Source organism: Triticum aestivum, chromosome 3A, assembly GCF_018294505.1.
Source record: "Triticum aestivum cultivar Chinese Spring chromosome 3A, IWGSC CS RefSeq v2.1, whole genome shotgun sequence".
In the NCBI taxonomy this organism is placed as follows: domain Eukaryota; kingdom Viridiplantae; phylum Streptophyta; class Magnoliopsida; order Poales; family Poaceae; genus Triticum; species Triticum aestivum.
Window position 1 is genome coordinate 75,522,057 of NC_057800.1, and position 14,918 is coordinate 75,536,974.

The following is a 14,918-nucleotide window of genomic DNA, read 5'->3' on the forward strand; positions in this document are numbered from 1 at the left end:
AAAGTACGCCACTTGTCGTAATCTGGAAGTTTTTTTTTCTTTTTTCGTGGATCCGTTTATTCAAAACATTTTATCTCTTAAACCGCGTGTCCAAATCTCGAACCATTTTCACCATTGGATTCCTCGTGTCGAGATCTCGAGATCTTCAAAACTAGATCCCATCTTTATATCTTTTGATGGACTTTTTTTCACAAAAAAATGAACGAAATAACCTAACCGGGAGCACGTTTTTTTTCCTTTCCTAAAAGAGGCACGGTCACGAAATCACAACCGTGCCTCTAGCGGAAGAAACAAAAACAAAAAACACGTATTGTTTTCGTTTTCGAGAGGCATGAGCACAACCATGCGTCTCGCGGAAGCAAAACCGTGCCTCTCACGAAAGAAGAAAAATACAAAAAATGTTTTTTTCATTTTTCAAAGGCACGGTCATGCCTCTCAGGGAAGCAAAACCGTGCCTCTGATGGTAGGAAAAAAATAACGAGTTTTTTGGTTTTCGAGAGGCATGGCTGTGCCTCTCGCGAAAGCAAACCGTGCCTCTTGCGGAAGAAAAGAAAAAGAAAATGCATTTCTTCGCGCATTTTTTTTCAAAAGCTAAGGAAGACTGATGAAAAACCAACTCGTCGAAAAAACCTGGGAGAAACTATTTAAAAAGCTGAAAACGCATGCAAGAAAAAAAATTCAAAGGAAGCGTCTAGAACGCGACACGTGGCGACGGCGGAGAGTGTGTCAAGTGACGCTAATGGTTGTGAGGCTCCCGAAGGAGCGCTCGTCAACTAGCTGCTCTTTCTAGATATTCTTTAAGACTTCATCCATTTAGAAAAGTACATTTTTCAGTTTGCTGAAAAGTACAACTTGCACCACGGGCATCACCGTCCAAAGCCACACGGGAAGGAAAACCCTGCCGTGTCTACCGAGTGTTGGGTGTGTCCGCACACTCGGACGATCTGTGTTGATTTCTGACATACCCTCAGTAGTACGACATCTTCACAAAAATGGTATGGTATAATGCTGATGTAGACGCCAAGATTATCATCCCAGAAACTCAGAAAGAGAGGTATGATGCTGATGTAGACACCCAGATTATCATCCCAAAAACTCAGAAAGACAAGGCCACGGTGAGCAATAAACTTCGGAACTTGTACACATTCAGAAAGAAGGCAACCATTGTTCATGTCCACATGAACAATGAATGACATCTCCACAGCTATGGTTACACTGATATTAGCACATTAGCAGTACAACATTACCATCCTCCATCCTAAGGGCATTCTTATTGCCACTTGCAACATTACACGTCATACTAGATAGATGGGAAGGCAAAAAAAGGGGGACAGGGCAAAAACCAGAGCTTCTTCTTTCAGGCTTTGCCGTCGCTGTAAGTGCTCAGATCTGCGTGTGTGTCCTTGTAGCGCTGAGATAGGTACGCCGAGCAAGTGATTGGGGGGAACCTGATCAGACAGCGAGATCGCAAAAGTTTAGGCTTTGTGTGTATGTCATGGCTGATGAGATGGATAAGTGATCAACTTTAGTCATTGTTGGTAGTAGGATTTAAAACTTACTTTGGAGGATTCGTCTCGGATTTGCAGGTTGGCAGGCACTCGACTACGCAGTCGTGGCTTGGTTCCACGAAAAAGGCAATCTGTTACAAGAAAGAAAGAAACAGCACGATTAAAATCAACCTTTTTATGGTATAATTCTGGGTTTGTCTTGGAGCATATATAATTTTTTTTAAAAGGAGCTTTATGTTATTAATTGCATGAACAAAGATGACACAGTAGGTCAACTAGTACTTGCTTTCACTGGTACAGCGTTTGTCACACACACGGATATAGATGATTTTCACATATTTACACAAGAGAACAAACTTACAGAGTAACGCTCTTGTCCATCAAGGACCACTCGATGTAAAGTGGACCTACAATTGTGAAAATGATTATTGTATCGTAAGTAAGTATAAAAATAATAACCAAACCACAAAAGCCATTTATGTCATCCAAGTTACCCTGAATACACAGTTTGATCTGCAAGCACAATATTGAAATGACAATATGAACTAAGAATACACTGACATAGATTCACAAACCTGAAAATGGAGTTACTCCAGCGTTCGAGCATATCACCAAGATTGACAATAAAGCCGCTGCGAAACAAAGACCAAAAGGGTGAGGGTTTTTAACTTATGATTAACAGGTAAATTTCACGCCGTTACCATCAATCAAGAACGAGACATAAATCTAATCAGGTTAACAGGCTAACCCTTTCACAGGAGCAACATATTCCCATACTTGAGGCTGAGCATTCCTGTCCTTGCATATCTGCAGAATCCGGATGGCAAATCCCAGTTAAGAAAATGTAAAAACAAATACAAGAAAAGGCCATGTTTCAAGATGCTTTACTTGGAGACCAACTACATCATCAGTTGCTAAGAGAGTGATCAGGCCATAATCCGAATGTGCACCAGCTCCATAAACTCCCTTAGAAGGATTCGACACTTGACCTGATGACAAAAATAACATCAAATGGAAGAATTCATCATGATTCATGCTGGATAAATATCATTTGACACGAAGGCATGACCTGTTTTTTGTCCACCTTCATAGTGCAGGAGCCTTAATGTGGCTATCGAATCGCCAAGCATTTCAGGTCTATCAAAGAAGTCCGCATCTAGGTTCAAAGCAAGAGCAATGATCCTTGCAACTGATTTGGCCACTCTCCTGAAACCAATAGAAAGCAGGCCAACTAAGAATAGAGTTCACCTCTGATCCAATAAATAAAACCTCATTCACTAGAGGCTACAACAAAAATCCAAAAAGGGCATTTGCATGAATACTTGGAAGCTATTTTCTTTGACTGCAAACACAGGTTTACATGACTCATGCATGCTACTTACTCATTCACATTCAGTCAGTTCCAACTTTATGGATAATCATTTACCACTTTGAAATGTTAAATTTAAAACCAAGCAATATAAATTAGGTTTCTACTTACAATGCTTCCCTGTGATATTGCTCCATCACCTCCCTCCATTTGGGCAAAACTTCTGTGAGAGCAATAAGAGAATTACATGTGAAGTAAGTAAAAAGGACCATGTAAGAGTTACTTTTAGGTGCCAAACACCAACGGTACAATGTTAATAGAACCCACAGTCCATTAGCATATTACTAGCTACAAGCATAATTGCAGATGTCTTGCTATTGATTGATTATTCAGTTTTCGGAAGAGGTGCTTTAGTAAAAAAAAGTACTTGACAACAGAGATAAATTACCTTCGGAAGGCCACTGGTTTGGACCATAAAATGGCTTATTTGACTGTGGGTCATCTGCAGGTACCTCAACACCAATATAATACCCTTCCTTGTAGTCACCTAAAGAGGGGACATAAGTGTCAATTGTAAGAAACCCCTCTTGCAGTGATGTTTGCTTGTATGATGCTGGTGACTCAAGAAAGGTGAGCTTAAGTGTAGCAAGTAGCAACACATGTGGAAGTCGATAGTGTACCATTCACTTGGTTTTCTGGATCAAGAATCTCATCTAGCACAGGTGTATACCCTCGATTCTTCTCATTTCGGAGAAGCTTCATTTTCTCACTGTTCGGAAGTTCAAAGAACTTCTTACTTTCGGCAAAAACCTCGTCCATGAATTCCTGGCTTATCCCATGATCCAGCACATAGAAGAAGCCTGAATCCAAGCATGCCTAAGAAAAAAATACGGAGCATTTGTTTACGGAACAATATGGTCCAAAACTATTAGAAGAAACAGAGCTTCCAGCACATTAACCATGTTTTCAGTACTTAAATATAAAAGAAGGTTGCATCATGGCATTCTTAGTGGTCCATTTCTTGCACTGCCTGATATGCAATGCAATAATGGAGCAAGCCCATAGTTTGCGATGGCTGGAATTTTAGAGGATGGTGAGTAAACTTAGCTATTTAAGGGAGTAAGCGGCAAGAAAACATGGCACATATAAAATGGTATTGGAAATTAATTGACCATACAAGTAGAAAATTATTATTCCCAAAATGAAATCTTTACTGCATGGATTACTTTAGCTATCTACTTCTAGGAACTAGAAATTCAGTAATACTGACTGAACTGATGTCTTACAGTTGACATCTTCTCAAAATAACAAGCACACATGTCCCTTTTCAGAATATATGCAAGAGGTCAAGGCTGGCATAATCAGGATTCTATTTGAAAATGTTGGCTACTGCAAATAGTTTGTATGTGTGTTTCTAAGACTCCACCTAAAAGAACAGACCCCGTGCTAGAAGCTCCCACACCAGCAGGGTGGGGTCTAGGGGAAGGATTATATGAGGCAAGCCTCCCCCCTGCACATTTCTAAGATTCCACTCAATACAATAAATAGAAATTTAAATGCCGTCCACGTCCTTGGGGACAAAATTGCACTTTTCTTGAAACACAATAAACCTTAACAAACTGTAAGATGGCGTCACTCTCGGTCACTACCCCTTAACGATCCTTGTTTTCTGAACACAGAATGCTCTACACAGACCATGTACGAGGTCAAAGCAACAACTGGCAAATGACAAGTACTCCCTCCGTAAAGAAATATAAGAGCGTTTAGATCACTAAAGTGGTGATCTAAACGCTCTTATATTTCTAGTGTGTTAGTGATCTAAAGTAGTGATCTAAACGCTCTTATATTTCTTCACAGAGTAAGTACCATTCAATACTACTAGTGTGTTTAATAAATAATAACTATACTACTGAAATAAGCAGAGGCCGAGTTCATTGCTTTTTGCTGAACTTTTATGCACCAACTGTAACCACTTTTGTCTTCCTCTTCTATAATGATTGCAACCCAGCCTCGCACTTTCCCACCATCTTACAGGCTTTCTCTTTAGAAAATTGACGAGCATGCTTGTACGAAATAAACTCCGCATACAGCTAAATAACCCCAAAAAAGGTGGCACATAATTGAGCCGTGGCCGACTCTTTTCTGGAGAAAGAAAGCTAACCAGCTTTCCGCTGTTCATGCGCCCATGGAACAAAAATTCTTTTCGATTATCAAGAAACGAACCTGCTTGAGGAGCGCCACCGATCTCTGGATGTCGGGGTCCGCCAGGCTGATGCAATTCAGGCTCGTCCTCGAGGTCGAGCTCTCCATGCCGCCGCCGCTACGCTTTCCCCACCACCAGCCTGATCCCCTGCGGCTGCCTGCTCCGCTCTTTCTCGCAGCGCGCCGCCGCCCCGATTCGTGGCCGCTAGCGTAGACTGTGACGCGACTCCTTTGTTGGATGCGCTCAGAGTCAGAGGTGGCTGGTGGATCGCCGAATTGGCGCCGGGGGGCGATATATAGGGGCGGAGGCTCGAGGTTGGTGGAATTTGGAAGGAGGTTCGCGAGGGGCACGAAAGCGGAGGCGATCTCTGGTGGCTGCGGGCGGCCTGGGTCTCTGGACCAGGAAAAAACAATGCGCGATTCCTCTCTGTATGGACTTCTATTTATTTTTCGTTGTGCGTTGGTGTGGTCTGCCTTTGAGCACTTTATATGCTTTTGTTGGTGTTGATTGATGTCATCCGAATCTAATCGCATGTGGGGTGGATGGATGGGTGGGTCGCGTATGATGGCAGCGAATTTTCCTTGGTCTTTCGTTCACTCCAAGAGGACGGGTCAAAGGGAATCCCAAAAGGGCCGGCAATCATCTTCGTGTTCGCCTTGGCTTCATCATTCGGGATGCAAGCCATATCGCCCCCATCTCCACCGTGTTCTTCCGGCTCTTCATGAGAGCATCTATAATCGGACTTGCCAAATCCGACTCCCTATACATCAGCGGACGCGTCCGAGCACATTCGCGGACGCATCCAGACAGGTCCTTATATTTTTCTCTCGACATCCACATATCTCAACCAAGTAACCGTTTCCCTGCCGCACCTATATTAATTTTACGCATGTAAATCACCGCAAAAGGCGCACCCCCTCGCGTCGCTCCCGCGAGCGACCGAGGGGGCAAACCCTAGTCGCGGCCGGGGCTAGGCCTCCTCCAGCTCCCTCCCTCGCAGTCGCCGATCTAGTTGGCGTAGGCGGCGGCGGGGATCTCTCCTCTCCTCGCTCGATGCCGTGCGGCGCGAGACGACGGCTTCAGGGATGGAGTCATGTTGATCCAAGGCACGGCGGCGCGGGTGGAGTTAGGCTGGGCGTGGCCGGTGGCGGTGGCAGCGGTGACGTCCGCCCCGGATCCGTTCTTGGTGATGGCGAAGGCGACGGCTGGCCCGGATCCGGCCATAGTGGTGGTGGCGTCCCCTTCGTCGCGGCTGAAGGGCCAGGTGGTGGGTCCTTGTGGCGGCGGATCTTGGGATCTCGTTTTTGTGCTCGCCACAGGACGTGCGTGGCGGTCAGAGCTTCCTCCGGCATCGATGACGCTTGATGCGGGATTCCGACGACGGTTGGCGTTGTATGAATGACGATAGTGGCTGGCGCGACGGTGCGTGCTCCTTGTAGCACCCGGAATCGGGGCGGCGTCCCCTCTTCATCAACGGCAGCGGACTCCGGGGTCGTGTGAGCGGCTCGGAGTCTGAATCTCAAGGTGGTGACGGCCTTCTGAGGCTAGTGGCGTATAGGACGTCCCCTTCATCAACATACTGGATTCGATGCGACTCGGCAGGTGACACATGTGATTCTTTCGGAGTTGTCAGGCAGTGCCTGTTGGCGGCAGGCGAAGCCACCGGTCGATGCGCTACCGGTGGATGTTACGCACGACATCTTATGTGGAGACGTCAAGTCATGCTTGCTATCGGCAGGTGATGCACGGTGGCTCTGGTGGAGGGCTCATGTTTAGCGTGTTATTGTTGGATTGAAGGTGGTGCGGCAGTAGCGGGAGGCAGGTGGTATGGGACGTCCTTATCTTCCATTGTCTTTTCTAGAGGTATCCAGCTATTGAGGTGTCGGTAGACTGATAAGGGCGGATGGTATAGGAGGCTTCAACGATGATTTTATGCACTCCGGTGAAAACACAAGATCTCAGATCGGGCTATGTCATCGCGCGCCTGTGTCGTGTCTTTGTTGAAGGTGGTGGATTGAAGCTTGCCTTTGGGGATGAGAATCCGGAGTTCAACCTTGTGATGGACTCACCATCATCAACGCACGTGCGGTGATTCCTTCTTGAAGGCGTAGCCTAGGAGTTGTGTATTTTTATCGCTGTTGTGTCTTGTAACATAGGGTTAGTGGCTATCTGGGGAAGTTACTATCGCAAGGTATTCGTCCTCAGGGTGTTTTTCATCTTATTTCCGAGTCGAGTTTGTTTGCCTGCTGGATTTTGCATTTTTAATAATATATGGCCGCATGCATCATTCTGATGTAGAGGCCGGGATTATCCTCGTTTTTTCAAAAAAAATCCACATATCTCAAATCCATGCAAATCTGTGCACGTCGATCATAAAAGACAATGTCGCACGTAAATACCAAATATTGGTACGGAGTATAGATAGCCTTTACATAAAATTTATTTAAAGTGCACAACTCAAGCATTACCTCATTGGTTGCCATTGTGGGTTCACATGTGCTCCACAAGATCATTGAGTAGCTGCATGTGCACCTGATGATCTCGAAGATTCTGATGCATCTGCAGAAACTTCAGAAATTGAGCTGCATCTTGATCTTCCAAGATTTCAACTTGTTCTCCAGGTGCCTCGAAATCATGGGTTTAGGCTACACCATCACCCTCATCCTCGACAATCATATTGTGCAAAAAAACACAATGTGTCATCAGCTGCCACAAAGTTTATGATTCCCATATCATTGCAGCGCTCCGCACAATTTCTCAACGAGCTTGAAGCACACCAAATGCCCTCTCCGCATCCTTTCTAGTCGCTTCCTGCATTGTTGCAAAGTGGCTCTGTTTATTGTCATGCAGTTCGGATATGGTCTTCACAAACGTCGCCCACTGAGGATAGATACCGTCGACAAGATAGTATCCCATGTTGTACTCTCAGCCGTTGACAGTGTAGTTCCACGGAGGTGATTCCCCATTGCAAAGCCTCATGAACACTGGAGATTGTTGAAGCACGTTGATGTTGTTGTGAGAACCCGACATTCCAAAGAAAGCATGCCAATCCATAAGTCATGTGATGTCACCACTTCTAGTATGATGGTGGCCTCTCTGGTGTGACCTTGATACATTCCTCGCAAAACTTTGGGGCAGTTCTTCAATTGCCAAGTATGCAATCAATTGATCCGAGCATTCCTGGAAACCCCCTTGCCTCTCCAATAGCCAACAACTTCTCTGTGTTATGCACATTTGGTTCTCTGAGATACTCAGGTCCAAACACCTCCACCACGGCGCGGGCAAACTTGACAGTAGTCTTCAAGCATGTGCTCTCCCCCATCCTAACCATCTCACGGACGACATCTGCAACAGTACCAAGTGCAACCATCCTTAGAGTAGCCATGCACTTCTGCTTGGCATAGAAAGAGAGTTGTCCATAGCAATCCCTTGTGAGCTTGAAGTAGTTGTCGTGTGCCTCCACTCCCTCCACAATGCGCAAAAACAATGGTTTCCGCATGCCAAAACAGCGACGAAACTATGGATCATTCAGGAAAGTAGGTTTGGGAGCAAAGTAGTCCCTATGCAGTAGCTTTGCTCCGAACACCATGTCTCGGTTGATCACTCTTCTACCTTTGATTGAGCCCTTGAAGTTGAGAATATGCTCCACCTACCGGTCTATTTTCTCTTGCATGCTCATGAGCATGACCATGTCCACTTCTTCGTTCGAATCCAAAGAATCGAAGAACTCATCTTGAATCATTTGGTCAAGCTCTGTCGGTCCATACTCCTCGTCGGACGGAGAATCGAAATCCATTGTTTTCCCTAACAAAATAAAAAAAACCGGTCGGACAATGTGTCGAACACATCAAGCACAAGGCGGAGCCAGAGAGTTGTCGGACGTATCACAGTGGCATCCGGGCCGCCGACGACGTCCCTCGCGGCAAGGATGGGAGAGAGGACTGCTTTGTCGGAGCTGGCGGCGCAGAGGCTAGGAATGGATGCGGAGGAGGAAGAAGAGAGGAGATAGAAAATGGATCTGGCTGGTCTTCGGGGTGGATTTGGTGTAATTTGGGATGGGGTCGGGCTGTCGGGTCCGACGTGGTGGTCGTGCCCGGGCGCCCCCATATCCGCCCCATATTTGGGCTGGATATGAGGGGTGTCGGTCAGCCCGGGCATTTGAGGCCCGTTTGAGGCACCCATTTGGGTCAAATTTTTACGAACGGACAGTGATCGGGTGGCCCGCCCAGGCGTATGAGTCGGGTTTGAGGCGCTCGACTATAGATGCTCTGAGCGTCGGTCGTTTCTCTATCCGGCCACCGTGCTCTCCGCCCGTATGACACGTTTTGCTTCCTCCCTCGCTCCGTCATGTCAGTATCAACATGGCCCTGACACGAGAAATTGTCAAGACAGTCGAAACATGCTGACATGGCAGAGAAAGAGGAAAAGGCTACCATGCCAGCAAAACTGAGACAAGTGTCATGGCAGAGCAAAATAGCTGCCGTGGCAGCGTATCGGCGAGTCCTAGAAAGAATAGTGAAGAAGATGGCTGAGAGTGAGCCACGAGGGCGGAGAAGAGTCAGCTCTTCGTCGGTAAGCCCGATGTGGTTGGGTAGGTGTGCGTGTGGTGTAGAGTGCGTGAGGTTGAGCTGTAACAGTGGGGTATAAACCGTGGGCGACACTAGGTAAGAGGAATCAAAGAAATGAATTAAGATTTTGTTTTCCATGTGTCCTTCCCCAAGCTTACCTCTACCTCACCTACCCCTCCTCTACTAGATCCGATCGATCCATGGCCATCACAGTTGGTATCGGAGCTTCGTTCGGCCAGTGCATGCTTCCATACTCTGTTGATCACGCGGTAAGATCCCGTGGAAGGTTGCGGATCGCCCTTCGCTACCTATTGAGCACTGCGTTGGTTTTCCCTTGAAGAGGAAAGGGTGATGTAGCAAAGTAGCGTAAGTATTTCCCTCAGTTTTTGAGAACCAAGGTATCAATCCAGTAGGAGACTACACGCAAGTCCCTCGTACCTACACAAACAAATAAGAACCCCGCAACCAACGCGATAAAGGGGTTGTCAATCCCTTCACGGTCACTTACGACAATGAGATCTGATAGAGATAATAAGATAAATATTTTTGGTATTTTTATGATATAGATTGAAAGTAAAGATTGCAAATTAAAAATAGATTGGAAACTTATATGATAAAAGATAGACCCAGGGGCCATAGGTTTCACTAGTGGCTTCTCTCAAGATAGCATAAGTATTACAGTGGTGAACAAATTACTGTCGAGCAATTGATAGAAAAGTGCATAATTATGAGAATATCTAGGCATGATCATATATATATGCATCACGTTCGCGACAAGTAGACCAAAACGATTCTGCATCTACTACTATTACTCCACACATCGACCGCTATCTAGCATGCATCTAGAGTATTAAGTTCATAAGAACAGAGTAATGCATTAGGCAAGATGACATGATGTAGAGGGATAAACTCAAGCAATATGATATAAACCCCATCTTTTTATCCTCGATGGCAACAATACAATACGTGCCTTGCTGCCCCTGCTGTCACTGGGAAAGGACACCGCAAGATTGAAACCCAAAGCTAAGCATTTCTCCCATTGCAAGAAAGATCAATCTAGTAGGCCAAACCAAACTGATAATTCGAAGAGACTTGCAAAGATAACCAATCATACATAAAAGATTTCAGAGAAGAATCAAATATTGTTCATAGATAAACTTGATCATAAACCCACAATTCATCGGATCTCGACAAACACACCGCAAAAAGAGTTACATCAAATAGATCTCCAAGAAGATCGAGGAGAACATTGTATTGAGATCCAAAGAGAGAGAAGAAGCCATCTAGCTAATAACTATGGACCCGAAGGTCTGTGGTAAACTACTCACACATCATCGGAGAGGCTATGGTGTCGATGTAGAAGCCCTCCGTGATTGATTCCCCCTCCGGCGGAGCTCTGGAAAAGGCCCCAAGATGGGATCTCTTGGGAACAGAAGGTTGCAGCGGTGGAAATAGGGTTTCGTGGTGCTCCTGGATGTTTTCGGGGTATATGGATATATATATAGGAGGAAGAAGTAGGTCGGTGGAGCTGCGAGGGGCCCACGAGGGTGGGGGACGCGCCCAGGGGGGTAAGCACACCTTCCTGCCTCGTGGCCACCTTGTTTCTTTCTTGACGTCTACTCCAAGTCCCCTGGATCACGTTTGTTCCAAAAATAACTCTCCTGAAGGTTTCATTCCATTTGGATTCCGTTTGATATTCCTTTTCCGCGAAACACTGAAATAGGAAAAAAAAACAATTTGCACTGGGCATTGGGTTAGTAGGTTAGTCCCAAAAATAATATAAAAGTGTATAATAAAGCCCATTAAACATCCAAAACATATAATATAATAGCATGGAACAATCAAAAATTATAGATACGTTGGAGATGTATCAAGCATCCCCAAGCTTAATTCCTGCTCGTCCTCGAGTAGGTAAATGATAAAAACTGAATTTTTGATGTGGAATGCTACCTAGCATAATTCTCAATGTAATTTTCTTTATTGTGGCATGAATATTCAGATCCGAAAGATTCAAGACAAAAGTTTAATATTGACATAAAAATAATAATACTTCAAGCATACTAACTAAGCAATCATGTCTTCTCAAAATAACATGGCAAAAGAAAGTTCATCCCTACAAAATCATATAGTTTGGTCATGCTCCATTTTCGTCACACAAGAATGCTCTCATTATGCACAACCCCGATGACAAGCCAAGCAATTGTTTCATACTTTAGTAATCTCAAACTTTTTTCAACTTTCACGCAATACATGAGCGTGAGCCATGGATATAGCACTATGGGTGGAATAGAATAATATGATGGGGGTTATGTGGAGAAGACAAAAAAGGAGAAAGTCTCACATTGACAAGGCTAATCAACGGCTAGGGAGATTCCTGTTAATTGATGTCAATGCAAGGAGTAGGGATTGCCATGCAACGGATGCACTAGAGCTATAAATGTATGAAAGCTCAACAAAAGAAACTAAGTGGGTGTGCATCCAACTTGCTTGCTCACGAAGACCTAGGGCATTTGAGGAAGCCCATTGTTGGAATATACAAGCCAATTTCTATAATGAAAAATTCCCACTAGTATATGAAAGTGGCAAAACAAGAGACTCTCTATCATAAAGATCATGGTGCTACTTTGAAGCACAAGTGTGGAAAAAGAGGATAGTAGCATTGTCCCTTTTTATTTTTCTTTTTTCTTTTTTGGGCCTTTCTTTTTTTTGGCCTTTCTCTTTTTTATTTGGGACAATGCTCTATTAATGATGATCATCACACTTCTATTTATTTACAACTCAATACTAGAACAAAATATGACTCTATATGAATGCCTCCCGCGGTGTACCGGGAAGGTCAATGAATCAAGAGTGACATGTATGATAAATTATGCATGGTGGCTTTGCCACAAATACGATGTCAACTACAGGATCATGCAAAGCAATATGACAATGATGAAGCGTGTCATGAATGAAATAGTGAAAAGTTGCATGGCAATATATCTTGGAATGGCTATGAAAATGCCATAATAGTTAGGTATGGTGGCTGATTTGAGGAAGATATAAGGAGGTTTATATGTGATAGAGCGTATCATATCATGGGGTTTGGATGCACCGGCGAAGTTTGCACCAACTCTCAAGGTGAGAAAGGGCAATGCACGGTACCGAAGAGGCTAGCAATGATGGAAAGGTGAGAGTGCGTATAATCCATGGACTCAACATTAGTAATAAAGAACTCACATACTTATTGCAAAAATCTACAAGTCATCAAAAACCAAGCATTACGCGCATGCTCCTAGGGGGATATATTGGTAGAAAAAGACCATCGCTCATCCCCGACCGCCACTCATAAGGAAGACAATCAAAGAACACCTCATGTTTCAAATTTGTTACACAACAGTTACCATATGTGCATGCTACGGGACTTGCAATCTTCAACACAAGTATTTCTCAAATTCACAACTACTCAACTAGCACACTTTAATATCACCATCTTCATATCCCAAAACAATTATCAAGCATCCAACTTCTCATAGTATTCAATGCACTTTTTATGATAGTTTTTATTATACCAATCCTGGATGCCTATTATATTAGGACCAATTTTATAACCAAAGAAAATTACCATGCTGTTCTAAAGGACTCTCAAAATAATATAAGTGAAGCATGAGAGATCAATACTTTTTATAAAATAAAACCACCACCGTGCTCCAAAAGATATAAGTGAAGCACTAGAGCAAAATTATCTAGCTCAAAAGATATAAGTGAAGCACATAGAGTATTCTAATAAATTCCAATTCATGTGTGTCTCTCCCAAAAGGTGTGTACAGAAAGTATGATTGTGGTAAACTAAAAGGCAAAGACTCAAATCATACAAGACGCTCCAAGCAAAACACATATCATGTGGTGAATAAAAATATAGCCTCAAGTAAAGTTACTGATGGAAGAAGACGAAAGAGGGGATGCCTTCTGGGGCATACCCAAGCTTAGGCTTTTGGTTGTCCTTGAATTTACCTTGGGGTGCCTTGGGCATCCCCAAGATTAGGCTCTTGCCACTTCTGATGTAGAGCATCCTATGGACATCACCATGTCAAGAGTCCGTTCGGCAAGTGACACATGCGACATCTACTTCACATACATAAAGGTGAATCATCTCCTTTACGCGTGTTCACTTGACCCCTTCGAGGATGGTATACTACTTGACACTCCTCTTGTGTGCTTGCATAGGCATTGTTAGAACACCATGGACGAGGAGGAGGAGTGCGAGCACAAGTGTACAACTACACCATCCGCGAGAGAAGCATGTAAGAGAAGGAAGAAGAGGACCCAACCAGTCTGGAACGAGCGGTACTACCGCCCACCCAGTCTGTTTATAAAATTGCAATAATGATTACCGGTCTAGTTATCGATTGCCTAGGGACAAATAACTTTCTCGTAACAACAATCTCTTTACTAAACCTAACTTAGTTGTGTCTTTATCTAAACAGCCCCTACTTTTTATTTACTTGCTCTTTATTATCTTGCAAACCTATCCAACAATACCTACAAAGTACTTCTAGTTTCATACTTGTTCTAGGTAAAGCGAACGTCAAGCGTGCGTAGAGTTGTATCGGTGGTCGATAGAACTTGAGGGAATATTTGTTCTTCCTTTAGCTCCTCGTTGGGTTCGACACTCTTACTTATCGAAAGAGGCTACAATTGATCCCCTATACTTGTGGGTTATCAAGACCTTTTTCTGGCGCCGTTTCTGGGGAGCAATAGCGTGGGGTGAATATTCTCGAGTGTGCTTGTTTGCTTTATCACTAAGTAATTTTTATTTTCTGTTCTTAGTTGTTCTTTATCTTTAGTTATGGATATGGAACACGAAATACCAAAAAATTAGGTGTAGTTTCTGCTCATGGAGATGGGGAACCTCCTAAAACCGTCGATGTTGGTTATGTGAAAGATATTATGTACTACTTTAATAATCCCGAGAAAACCCCATTCAATTATGTAATGGGAGTAACGTTGGATCAACGTGAATACTTTAGGGATTACCGCTTGACATAAAAAGGGAAACTATTATGGGATCAAATTCATATATTGAATTGGTATGCTAGGCAACTATGCTTGAGATATGATTATACTTGTTGCTCTAGGATGAAGGCTCCACACCTTCCATTTTTATGCGAATTTAATGATAATAAAACCTTAGCTTCTTATGCTAATGGTATATATGATTACTATGATGTGGAACAAATAGAAGAATTTGTTGCTTTTATGGGTGCTTATGAAATTGAATCTATGTTTAAAGAGTTTGAAGACTTTGATGATTCGGTTTATAGACCTGAAAATTTAGCTATCCTTAAATA

At 43.8% G+C, this 14,918-nt stretch overlaps 1 protein-coding gene across 2 annotated transcripts; it reads right to left on the reverse strand.

Annotated features, from left to right (window-relative positions):
* Positions 1–1,116: 1,116 nt before the first annotated feature.
* Positions 1,117–5,476, reverse strand: LOC123060389 (2-oxoglutarate-Fe(II) type oxidoreductase hxnY). 2 transcript variants are annotated; one of them, XM_044483088.1, is made up of 11 exons: positions 5,041–5,476; positions 3,498–3,693; positions 3,266–3,364; positions 2,989–3,040; positions 2,593–2,714; positions 2,397–2,497; positions 2,257–2,315; positions 2,084–2,140; positions 1,870–1,915; positions 1,560–1,639; positions 1,117–1,448 (listed from the first exon to the last, which is right to left on the reverse strand). In XM_044483088.1, the coding sequence occupies exons 1-11, from the start codon at positions 5,125–5,127 to the stop codon at positions 1,358–1,360; spliced, it is 990 nt and encodes a 329-aa protein (XP_044339023.1). In that variant the 5' UTR covers positions 5,128–5,476; the 3' UTR covers positions 1,117–1,357. The 2 variants fall into 2 exon arrangements, with proteins under 2 accessions (XP_044339023.1, XP_044339022.1); XM_044483087.1 differs by having other exon boundaries at positions 2,578–2,714.
* Positions 5,477–14,918: the final 9,442 nt, after the last annotated feature.

Bases quoted from the DNA above. Each gene is read 5' to 3' on its own strand.
- LOC123060389 (XM_044483087.1), bottom strand. From the start codon at position 5,127: ATGGAGAGCTCGACCTCGAGGACGAGCCTGAATTGCATCAGCCTGGCG. The intron at 2,141-2,256 runs GTTAGCCTGTTA...TTTGTTTCGCAG, and splicing joins TATGTTGCTCCTGTGAAAGG to CGGCTTTATTGTCAATCTTG. The intron at 1,449-1,559 runs GTAAGTTTTAAA...CTGTCTGATCAG, and splicing joins TCCGAGACGAATCCTCCAAA to GTTCCCCCCAATCACTTGCT.